Below are 13,048 nucleotides of genomic sequence, written 5' to 3'. Positions count from 1 at the left end.
TTTCTTGAAGTTTTTCGAACTTTCCTTGCTCTGGAGGAGATTTTTAATGATTTTCCACCATCTCTTATTTTTTAGGAACTTTCCAAAAATAGGGTTTCAGGTTCCAAGAAATAGAAGATTCTCTCACAAATCCAAATCTGAAAGAATTTTGAAATTTGGATGTGATTTGATACCCGAAAATGGATTTTTCAATTTTTTTACCAGGGGAAAATTTTTTGTTCACTTCATCCTTGATTCCTTTCTTGCCTTAGAAATTTTATCTTCAAGTCATCCTTGGGTGTGATTTCTTCCTTGCTTGGAATTCCACCCCAAAGGAAGGAATTTCCAACACAGCCAAATTTTCACCTTTTCCAAGAATTTTGTCATGAAGGAATTTCCAACAATTAGTCAATTTTTCACCTTTTCTGGAATTCTATTCTGGAGGAAGAAATTTCCAACACTTATTCAACTTTTCCCCTTTCCTGGAATTCTGTCCCAAAAGAAGGAATTTCCAACACTTAGTCAATTTTACACCTTTTCTGGAATTCTTCACCTTGGGCGCATTTCTTCCTCGAAGGAATTTTTTGAATTCTTGAAGTTTCATTTCTGAACCTTGATTTTCACGTTCTGCTTCCGACCTTGGCACATTTCATAACTGGAGAAGAAATTTGGGAAATTTTGTTCCTTAAGGAAGGAATTTTTTTGTGCTTTTTGAGTTCATCTTGTCTAGAGGAGGCTTTTCATCAATTTGCCGCATTTCCTATTTTTTTGGAATTTTCCACAAATTAAGGTTTTGGGTCCAAGAGATAGAAAATTCTCCTACGAATCCAAATCCATAAAGAATTTTGAAATTTGGATGAGATTGGATGCCTAAAAATGGATTTTTTTAATTTTTCCCTGAGGGGAATTTTTTGCTTTTTCATTCCATTCCTGACCCTCAATTTGGTTTTTTTGCCTTGGAAAAACTTTCACCCTTGAGCATGGAATTTCCTTGATGAGGGAATTTGATTTTTCTTCAATTCTCCATGCCTTAGCCATTTAAGCACTTTCTCCTTGTCTTGGGCACTAATTCCACTTTGTGATGGAATTCTCCATTTCATTCATTTTCCATGCTTACTTGATTTTGGCGCCCTTGAGCTGACTTGGGCGTGGAAGGCACTTGAGGAAGGAATTTGACAAGTTTGGAAGCGCCCCTCTATCTCCTTGGGCGCTATTTTGCCTTGGAGGGGAAATTTTACATTTTTTAAGTTTTTCCAAGACATGCTTGATTTGGCACCAAACCTCTTTTATGGGCACTAAAAACACTTTGCCAAGGAATCTTCACTTTTTTCAATTTCCCATGACCATCTAGTTTTAAACCCTGGTCAAAGACTTGGGCGTTGTTTTCAACTTGCCATGGACTTTCACATTTTTCACTTTTCCTTGATGACCCTCATTTGGCGCCCAACTGACTATCTAGGGCACTAAAACCACCTAAGAAAGGAATTTCAAGTTTTTTGCATTCTCCATGAAGACTTGGATTTGGCGCCCTACTTGGGACATGGGCGCCAATTCCCTCTGATGATGGATTTTGACAATTTCTCTTTTGATGAAGGAATTTCCTTGATCCTCTCCAGACTTAGCCCATTTGGATGCTTCCAAATACAGGATGCCATTTCAAGAATAGAGGTGGATTTTCCAGACTTAGATGAATTCCCGATGTTTTCCATTCTTGGAATGATTCCCACATAGCCATTTTTTGATCCATTTAGCCTGCTTTTGAAACTTCTGGATTTAGAAATGATCATGAATGTCCAGTCTTCAGTGTCTGCCTACAAAGGACCTACCATAAATAGACTTTCCAAAAATAGAAAGTGTTTTGAAATGTTAGTGTTAGGGCAAAACGGGATGCAAGGGGACTTGCTAAAAATAGAAATTTTGATTTTTGGCAAAAATAGACCAATCCGAGAGGTAGTGAAATCCCTAAAAAATAGGAACTTTCTAAAAATAGAAAGTTGCTCAGAATTCGCTCAAATTTCACGTCCAGGTTCCTTAAAGGGCCTTGATTCCAATGCAACATTCAGTTTTTCCAAAACACTAAAGGAAATGCCTCAAATTGAAGTCTAAAAGGTAAAAACCCTAAAATGGACAAAACAAGCCCCAAACTTAGCCAAATTTACTCAAACGACCTGCAGACTTGATCAAACTAACCCCCAAACACTTGCCAAATGAGGAGACTGACGAGAGTGCCGCGAAAAGACCCAACAAACAAAAGCCAAAAGACCAAGAAGGCCTTAAAAGTAGGGGATCCCCATTTGCAATGGGGCGATGTGTGAAAACGTCACAACAGTACCTAACAAGACCTAGTAGTTGGGACCCATAATCTTGCATATTTGCATAATAATCTACTCCCTAAGTTGCACTTAAGGGGGGATGTTGGTGTGAATAAGGTTTTGTACCTAGCTAGTTTCTAGTAGGGGGACTTATTCAAATGACTTAAGTTTACATAGGTCCTAGGTGTCATTCTAAAAGTCTTAGTTGTCTAGATAAGATCTTACCATATCTCATCTTTGTGACTTTTATTTATTTTTAGTTACTTAGACATTTAATAATTGTGTCATGTTAATTGGTCATACTACACCACGCATTGCCTTTATAAGCAAGGCATCTCATTGTATATTTCATATTCAATCAATCAATATTGCATAATGAAGCAATCTATTCTTGCCATTTTCTCTCTTGTGGAAGTTGTTTTGATCAAGCAACTAATCTAGGGGTGTTGAAGAATCATTATTAAATCCTACACTATCCTTTAAATAATTCCAATTAAGTACTCTCGTGTGGATTTGAATTTTATATAACTATAGTTAAGTTTCTAGTTACTAGCTATAACAAACTTCTTTCATCATTTCTTCCTAATTAGAGGAAACTATGCCCGATTTCTTTGTGAGTTTTCAAAAATGCTCCAAGAAAGCTAACTTTGAGAACCACTTGGCTTGAGTCGATTGAGTTTCTTTGCAAACAACAATGTATGTAGTGGTTTTCTCTGTCTTGGTGTGAGTTTGAACATCAACCAAAGCATCTTTGGCCTTAGGATGATTGATAGAAGCTTCCTTCTCCAAATGAGATGGCTCATAAAACCTGAGATTGCTTGCATTGATAACACCATCAATACCAAGCTGGGCTAGAAAAACATGTCAATAGGCATTAAGCCCGACTGCTTGGAAATTTATATATGCTTTATATTTAATGGGCTTGAACTTGTAAGAGCATTTGTTGTGAAACTTATGTTTACCCAAGGAAAGCTGAACACTATCACCAACTTGTGAATGAGTAAGTCAATATTGATGATGAAGTGCCTTGACTTTGGTTTGATTTTGTTACAGAATGTACTTAATTTTTGTGTCACGTGACCAAATTTTGCACAAATGACAAAGCTTTATCTAGTTCCTGCAACTGGTAGGACATATCTAGAGCTGCAGGAGTAACTGAATTCTCATAAGGAGACAGGGACCATACGTGGCACAGTTGTAGTTGTGTTGAATAGAATGCAAATAGGTGTCATGCTGTCTGCCCTTTTGATTATAAATGCAGCAAACATGGATTAAAGTGCACTTAGAAACCTCAATCTGGAAGTCAATCTATGGAGGAAGTGAAATGGAGAAGTGCAACTAGAAACCCAAAAGCCTCAACAAAAATTGCCCAAAGTGACTCCGGAAATTTGAGTTATAAGTTAATTTATATTTAAAATGATTGTGAACAATGGCCCAAATTGCTCCAAATGTGCTTGAAGAACAAGCCTGCAGCTTGTGAAGCACAACAAAAGATAACCATTTTGGAAACATTTAGGCAACCACAAAAAATGTAGCTGTGTTGGCAATGACCATTGGGCAGAAAACTAATGAAATCCAAGGCAATAGATTCCCATGGTCAAGAACATACATGTGATGGTTGATACTCGATAGAATCCAATCTTTTGATTGGAAAACTTAGATGGACTGTAAAGAGAGTTAGAGAGCACCAACATAAGTAATTCCCCACCTGCGTCTGCATAGAAGGCCAATAAAAATGCCATTGAAAGTATTGCAAGGTCTTCTCTACACCAAAATGTTCACTGCAAGATGAAAGTGAGAATCCTTTAGCAAAATTTAGAAATAAGGCCCGATAGGAATGTATGGCTGATTGAACTTATGCAACAACCAACCAGACAGTGGACACTATAGCCGAGGAAAGGTGTCCTGTTAACTACTCCTGATTGCATAAAGCTTCACAAACCAGACCAAACTGAGTTCCCATGGAATAGAAACCTTTCCACTCGTCACAGGCTACACGTAAAATATCCAAGCTTCAGTCTCTAAAATAATCATTACCAGATGTTTCAACTCTTCAAATTTACCATTTAAACCATATCCTATGAGGAACTTCATCATCAACATCTACTGATCGTGTGCATTCTGAAATTCCATCAACTTCCATTTTCTCATGGTTCATCTTGGGAACTACAAAGTGGCTTTGATTCAACTGTGGAAATTGGGAAAAGAAAAAATGTTGCAATTAAAATATTACACTGAAAGAAATCTAAAAACAAAAATCTGGTCCAGATCTGCATGGTAGAGAAAAAAATCTCTGTGAAATATGTAAATTGCTTTCAGTATGCAACAGCGCAAAGAGTCAAAAAGCATCAGATGTGTCGGAACTCCAGGTAAGAGGTAAAAGACAGATGCCAAAGAATGATGCTGGATGCCAACAGCAAAATTCAGTACAAACTAAAAGACATTATATTTTTTATAAGAAAAATGTTTTGATTGTTTGTTGTTTTTCTGTCAGCTGCCCTTTTTGAGTATTTTAAACGCACTCACAACTGTTGCACTCCACCACCCCCTCCCCCCCATCTGCCACTGTGCGTAGCAATTTATAGATTAAAATATAGCATTCTGCTATGAAGACATCCCCACTGAGACACAGATGTCAAGAAACAGGGCAGAGATGTGCCAGATATGTAAACCAAAGGCTGAAGTGAGGAAAGGCCATGATTGTAAAGCTCTAACAACAACTGCTATGACTATATCTGAATACTTATTTACATACAAGGAGCATGCATTTACAGGTTAAGAATCTTAATTCATTTAAGGTTTCCAACCCCCATCTACCAACTTCTAAGCATTCATTTACTTTTTAATTTATTTCTATAACCATTTAAATAATTCCACTAACCCACTTGCATATAGATGACTGATAAATAGCTATATTTAACTTACAAGCTACAATATATATTCTCATGACAAAGTTTACAAGAATCAAAAGGAAAGGCAAGCACTATACTTATGTCTATGACCAAAGCTTATGAATGGGATTCATAAGCATAGTGAGTTACAATAGTAAATCGGGAGCACTAAAGGACTACAACAATCTATCTAGATCTAAATCTAGGAAGCAATAGAACCTAATACAAGGAGGCTAAGCCCAACCAGATGAATTCTAAACCAATTGTTACATATAAAGCCATGTGATGCAAAATAACACTGGAGAAGAAAGGGCCCATAACAAAAAAGACCAACAACAGAACTAGAAGGAGAGGATTAAAATTTTCAAATTAAAGATACTTATTTTTTTCACATGACAATATATTGCCAACATCACACAATGTAAAATAGCACAGAAAATTGGATACATAAAGGTCCCTGAGTTTCCATCAGACTGTAAGAATTGACTTAATTCAACATCTCCTCCAACCAACCAAGCTGAAGCATAGAACACGATAATTATCCAGATTCAGTTGACAGCTAATTATTGTGTTGTAGGATCTCCAAAATTATGAGATAGTTATTTTTTTCACGTGACGGAATATTGCCAACATCACACAATGTAAAATAGCACAGAAAATTGGATAAATAAAGGTCCCTGAGTTTCCATCAGACTGTAAGAATTGACTTAATTCAACATCTCCTCCAACCAAGCAGACTAAAGCATAGAACACGATCATTATCCAGATTCAGTTGACTGCTAATTATTGTGTTGTAGGATCTCTAAAATTATGATCAGTCTGCAGAAGATTTTGGAATTCCCTTGCCACTAAGGAAACACAAGATTTATACATCATTGACTTTTTGATAAGCTGCACAGCTCAGTGCTTTAATGCTCATCTTACACTCAACCAGACCATAATTTAGTGGAAGCTTTCCTTTTACCTACGAATTTCACCAGCTGGACAATATTTCAAACTCCTTGTTTAATAAGCACTATTATTCAATAACTTCAATGTTCATATGAAACTCCATCAGAATAAATTAGCAAGAGGGTTCCATTTAGCCTGTGAAATTCAGTATCTTGGTGATAGTTCAAATTTCCTGATTGGTTAAGCAGTCTAATTCAGTAACATCAATGTTCATATGAAACTAGACCAGATTAAAATTTATTGCCAATTTCCCATTGACCCAAAAACATTGGCCAGCTTGGCAAAAGTTCAAATTTCTTACCACTACGCAGTAATTTTTAGTAGCATTAATATTCATTTGCAATTCATAATCAATTTTACAATGTGTTTGCACAATTCATCAAGTGATGAAACAGATTTTTTATATAAATAAAGAAACATCACGGCTTGCCTGTCCTAACTCTCTGTGCCGGTAAACAACTGAATAAAATAACAAACAGACGCATAAGTATAAAACACTTGTGTATGGCAATGCCTGATAAAGGACAGATTTGGCAGCAGAGGGTGATCTAATTACCATTAATGAATGGCTACAGGTGTCATTATGCGAGCATAGGGTGACAACCTGTTTATCAATTAATATTTGTGGGTCTGCAGGTTTGTTGAAGTCTGTGTGGGTGGAGTAATGTTTTCTCTAGTTATGGCTCCGAAGGTTAGGGCACATGGTACAAGCAGAAAAGGGGTAAAGAATTCAAAGAGAAAAGGTATTATGATGGACAAAGAGCCAAAGAAGTGAAAGAGGGGGGTTTCTGGAGAGAAAGCAGTGACGGGATTCATGTCTATGTTGGATGAAGAAATTGTTAATCCTAGCTTGAGGTTCTGGATGGAGATAATGTTGATGTTAACAAAGGAGATGGATGGGGCTTTACGAATTTGTATTTGCCCTGCTATGGCAAAGCTGTTGTTGGATCCTGGCTATACACAAGGGCAGTGGAATACATTCAATGCGGCTCAACCTTTGGCTTGTGCATCAATTTTGTCAACAGCTGCTGGGTCTTATCTGATACATGATGTGATTAGTGATGTGCTTCACCAAGTGGAGGCTTATTTCAACTGTTTTCTGGGCCACTTGCATACAATCAAGAAACATCAACTGTGTTTGCAGAAGGGTGTTGAGGAAATTGTCAAGAGTTTCAAGGTTTTTCTGCCAATGGATGCGATTCCAGCATTTTCAGATTGGTGTGATGATGATGAGGTCCTGATTGTGGAGAATGGAAGGAAGGATGAGGTGCTGGCTGTGTCGTCCAGAAGTGCTAAATCTTATGGTTTCAATGGCCATGAAAAATGTGGTCTAGTTTCTTGGTTTCTGATGGACTCGATATAAATATCTAGTGTCTATGTATGTAGTTGTCTGTTATATAGATTATAGAATGTTAGTGATATGTGTGATCCTGCAGCTTGTCAGATCTCTAGTGTTGGTTATCTGAACAATGTATCAGTTTTTTGGGGTTCCTGGATCCTAAACCAGGTTATAATATCAAAAAAAATCACGTGTATGAAATACAATTATTTACAAGGAGAAAATCACTATTTGATTACCACCAGCATAATTAGAAATTTTTGATATTCCTTCTGCATCTCTTTACTGCAGATGTACAGAGATAAGCATTCATCATGGGGCAACCTGCACCATGATTTCATACTGCATAGAGGCTACAACGGCTTCCTATGCTATTGACTGCATTCTCCAGTGTCCTCTTAAATACTTGTGAGGATCTTTTAGGTTTATTCTCCTATGGTTCTTTGGAAGGTGAACCATTGTTTCCCAAATACATATCCCTCTTGTCCTCCCTCAAGTTGTTTGAAAGGGATGTAGCAACTGTTAGTTTTTGTTTTTTTTTCCTATATGAAGAACTATGTCAGTTCCTGCAATTTGGCCCATTTCCACCTGCTTCCCTCTAGAGTGCATCCACATCAACTAGAATATTGTTTTGATTTGCCCACAGCATGCAAATCCATGATGTGATGCCGAAAAAGTTGTACAATGTTCAAAATTGGTTGCAAATCATATAAAATTAATCTTATGAAACATCAAAATAACCATCCTGGAGCAAACTTCCAACTGAGAGTGCTGTATCACCACTCTACCTTCTTTGCGGTCTTTGTCATGGATTGAAAATTCCACTCCGAAGTCCTTTAAAAACTGGAAAGAAAATTGTTGTATATTGTCTTTTTCTACCTTTTTTTTATTTTGGCCCTCTTATCTTCTTTTTAAAGTTTTTAACTGATCCATTTCATATCAATCTGAAACTACACCAGGGGAGATAATCTATAGACCCAAATAACCTCACCAGCTTGGAAATAGTGCAATTTCCAATGTCCACATCAACTACACCAGATTAAAATTACTGAGGGTTTTCTGTTTACCAGCCAATCTCACAGGGTTGTCAGTAGTTAAAACTTATTGGGTAAAAACAGATTGCACTTAGAGCACTTGCATGTCATCCTGACTCTCCGCTCTCTTTCCTTGCCCACCAAAGAAACCAGAAAATAATTTGGGGATGCAATCCTGCTGAATGTTGATTGTAACTAGGTAGAATGTGGATTCCAATTGCCTTAAGGCAACATTGGAATCCGCCAAGGGCTGGGCCCTTCTCTCCCTTCTCACATGCCACACTAAAGGGAAACGTGTTCCCTCTAATAGGAAGCCGACCCTATAACTAAAAGACACATGCCACTCAAAAGGGAAACGTGTTCCCTCTAATAGGGCCGACCCTATAAAGTAATAAAACAAATAAAAGGGATCAGCACCAAGCCGACCTCAAATAGGTCCTCTTGCCTCATATAAATAAACAACTACTTGACCTCATATATAGACAATTACATCATATGCGATAATCATTCTGCAAGTGCGAAAATCAGAGAGAATTCTAAATGCAAAGTGAAGGAAGTGTGCATTGAGGCGATTGTTAATACAAGGGTGAACTTCAATAGAAGATGCGAATTGGAAGACATGTGAAGCCAAAGACAATTTCCAGATCTGCTCATCTGAAGGTCATCTTGCTGTTATATGCAAAACAGATTCAAGAGGTGTATTGCTGTGTGAAAGGCTTAGACAAATTGGTGTGCCACATCAAAGCTACCAGCTAAGTAATGTACTATTACAATTGGATATAATTCATAGTCAGATCTGAAGATCTGTTGGCTGGGTTTTTCCTCCTAGGAGGTTTTCCCAGGGTATTTGTGTGTTGTGTTCATTTTGTTCAATTTATGTATATGTCTAAGTCTGAAAGTAATTAAACTAAACAGCAAATATATTGATTTAGTAATTAACTTCAGTTTTCTGAGTATAGGTTAAATCTGAAAGTCTAAAATTCAACACTGAAAGGGTAAAACGGAGTTGACTGCTAGGGGTTTCTAGGTGTGAATAAACTGTATTACGTATATAGACCATATTGTATCAGATTCCCAACATGTGTAACTCTGCGATGCCATAGCTTGTCCTTGGTCCCCTTATAGAGAGTTTAACTTTATATATATAAACACAGACATGCTAGGCGCTTTGGGGGTTGCATATCATCCAGCACACCAATTTAGGGTATATGAGAATCTCCTTGTTGGAACAAGGAGACTTTTTCACTTTACCTTGTTATTCAAATTTTGTGCATTGTGGGATTGGATCTCATTACCAAGGTCGGGTGAAATCACTGTAAACTAAGCCCAACCAATCCACTTATACCAAGAGTATACAATTTTATTATTAGGTTATATATGCTATGAATATATGTGCAATTCACAGTAAAATGGCCTTTAAGAGATACAAAAGTGTGTACCAGTTTAGAAAATTGTTCCACGAGCATGTGGTTTTAAAATAAATCCTCCAAGCATCAGTGGACTATCTTGATTTAATATTTCATGTATTAAGCTATGGCTGCTGCACATATCTGTGAAATAATGTCTAGTGATAACAGAAAAAAAATCTTCACGGTAAAAAGATATTAAGGAGATAAAAAAATAAATGTACATTGTTCAGCAGATTAATTCGGTGAGTATGTAATTTTAAAACAAGTTCCCGGAGCTTCATATGATTATCCTGATACGACATTTCACATGCCGAATTATGAATAGTACAAATGTCTCTGTAATTTGAGCTTGCACATATATTTCACGGTGAAAAAGAAAGGTAAACCAATGGTATATAGGAAATGAGCATACATAGGCTTGTTGTGGGTTTGTACCATTAGAGGATGGGATCAGAAAGTTAATGCAATGTTTAAATAAGAATCGTTTTGAAAGAAAAATTGTACCTGCCCTAATCCCTGAAGCTCCTGCTCGTTTAAGACCCTTTTTCTTGATAATGAAACTGGCACCAATAAAAAGACTGGAGGAGAGGGCAAGTACAAGTCCATTTATATTATCAGAAGACAGAGCCGTTGCAGCAGACGAGCCACCTGAGGATTCTGCTATTCTTAGCCGATCCATTACCCGAAAACAGTACTGCCTGTAATCTTCAATCAATAGAAACTACCCATTTACCCAATTGAATGCTTCTGCGGACGACCTGCTGCCCACCAAAAATTAAGAATCCCTATCCACCAATATGTGAGAACAGTTTCAGATCTTCAAGAGCTTTCTGTGTCTCCAAATCTGACTGACAAATATTCAACTACCCATTCGATAGTGAGGGGAGAAAAAGGTAGGAATGAGAAAACCTTCGATAATCTGGGATGTTTTCCTAATTCAGCCAACGTGACATTTTTTATTATCGATTTTGCATTGACAGCAAATGTGATGTCTCCGATGTTACTTGGAACAAAACTTCTTGCTGTGCTTAAAATTTAATGTGAAGTAGATGTCTTACAACTGTATTTTCTTTGAGATGATGTTGCCTATGTTCTTATTATTAATTAATAATATTTAGAAACTTTGAGTGTCATCTATTTTTAGGTTTAGGGAGGTGAAAGTCAAAATTTCTGTGTCGTACGGGCTTCCTTTAAGACTGTTTAATATTGTTCAGGGTACCTATTTATGTGGGGTGTGGAATATTTTAGTTTTATGTGGATCCTTTATTTTAGAACAATATTGAAGTTATAAAAATAAGAAGATAAAATGAGAATTGAAATACCCTCTTATGGATCTTTAGGTTTGACCACCCTCTAGCCAATAGAGTCTATAGAAAATGACCACCATCATCAAAGGGTGAATTCAAATTAAATTTTGAGTGTTCTTAGGAGTAATTTTGGGTCATTTGGTGTTGGTTGTGTCATTAAGAACCTTATAATAGTTTGATAAAATAAGTGTTAAAGAAATTTTAGCAAGAAATTAATAATGAAGTTAAAGTTGAAGTTCTTCTTTTTGACCTCTTACTTGTTAGTTCATATAATATCAAGAAGACAAGGATTGAAGGCAACTCAATGTTAATCATCATGTGCTTAGACAAAAAGCATTCATCCAATTGGAAAATTAATAGCATATTCAAAGAAGATTTGAGCAGTTTAGATCTCTTATATTCTTTGTCTATAACTCATTGTGATATCAATGGTATCGAGGGGTTTTTTATTAGCTATGACTTTAACCATTGACTCCACCTCAATGAGATTTGGAATCAATACGATGACTAATGTTTTCATCAGGCCAATTATTACACTTCACAAGAAATTGTCTTTGGCCTCCTCTCAATTAATGCTCAAGTAAGATGAATACCCTTCACACATTTATATGGCTTGTGAACCCTAGGTGCTATAATTCATAACTTGTTCAATACCCTCTTCCCTCATGTATGCATTTATTCAGCTTATTAACATTTGGTGGTTGTGTAGCTTGGTCATGGAGTGATGTACTGAATTCAAAAATGAACTATGACTAATGGCCTCCCTAAGAGAAATCAAAGAAAAAAGATTATAGAAAGTGTTTTTCTTTCAAGAAGAAGACAAAGGTAACTTGGGAGGTATTAAGAATGGAATTTGTACAAGGAATGTCTTGCAATAGTATTAATATTGATATATCATATATATTTATGTCTAACATATTCATTGTCACTAGTGAAAAAATATTGAGAAAGGCATTAGGCTATTATTATCTAGGAAAACTCATGTATCGCATGGAGATTGATGTGAATAATGCATCTCCCTAACTATGAAGTCTCTCCCTTTCACATGCTTTAAGTTTTAAAGTTTGGCATTGATAGGTGGCATTGAATCTAGATTGATGATGTTGGTAAAGGAGGTAGTCTACATCCAAGATTTCTCAAAGGATTTGGGGCCCCAGACAATCCCTAGATGAATCATCTAGAAGTATACAAGTTAGAAAAAGAAATCACCTCACTAAGAGAGTTTCAATATGACAAAGGTAGCCAGGGCCATATAAAATTCTTACAACCTAGGGTCAACCTAGTCAAAATGGAGAATGGGACATATGGCTTCTCATTCATCAACATGAACATAGGTTGGTTCTTCGTAGTGAAAACAAATTCTTAGGTGGTGGTTGATACTTCTCTTTATTTCGTGACATGTAAAAGTGTACTAGAAATGATGATGGTTGGGCATGATTTGCATATAGCTTATCTCTATCCTCTTGTTAGTTACTATTTTTGTATGTGGTTCTACTATGGGTCGTATGTGTTATTACATCATAAGCATGCTTTTTGGTCATAACCCTTCATATGGTGCTCTATTAGACTATTATAGAATCAATTATGTAAACTCTAAAAAATACAATAAAATCTATAAAATATTTCATTTTTTGTGATAAACATAATGGAAGAGGACCATTACCCATCACTTGATTTGTTGAAAAAATAAGAACTTAAGCCCTACATATTGTTAAGTATATTTCCCTTGATCCAATAAAATGTATTTACATGAGTACAATTAATCTACAATTAATTTACGGTAATTACTATTGAATAAGAAGAACAAATTGTAGACGTCTAAAATT

General features: G+C 36.3%; 1 protein-coding gene across 2 annotated transcripts in view; it reads right to left on the bottom strand.

Annotated features, from left to right (window-relative positions):
* Positions 1-10,983, bottom strand: part of LOC131079119 (probable magnesium transporter NIPA4) — a 99,219-nt gene extending 88,236 nt beyond the window's left edge. For both annotated transcript variants that reach the window (XM_058016997.2, XM_058016998.2), the window contains exon 1: positions 10,420-10,983. In XM_058016997.2, the coding sequence (XP_057872980.2) occupies positions 10,420-10,594 (175 nt within the window). In that variant the 5' untranslated portion in view covers positions 10,595-10,983. The remainder of the gene's footprint in view (positions 1-10,419) is intronic.
* Positions 10,984-13,048: the final 2,065 nt, after the last annotated feature.

Source organism: Cryptomeria japonica, chromosome 10 (assembly GCF_030272615.1).
Source record: "Cryptomeria japonica chromosome 10, Sugi_1.0, whole genome shotgun sequence".
Lineage (NCBI taxonomy): Eukaryota > Viridiplantae > Streptophyta > Pinopsida > Cupressales > Cupressaceae > Cryptomeria > Cryptomeria japonica.
Note: the sequence above shows the minus strand (reverse complement) of the source record. Positions and strands in the feature narration are given on the sequence as shown.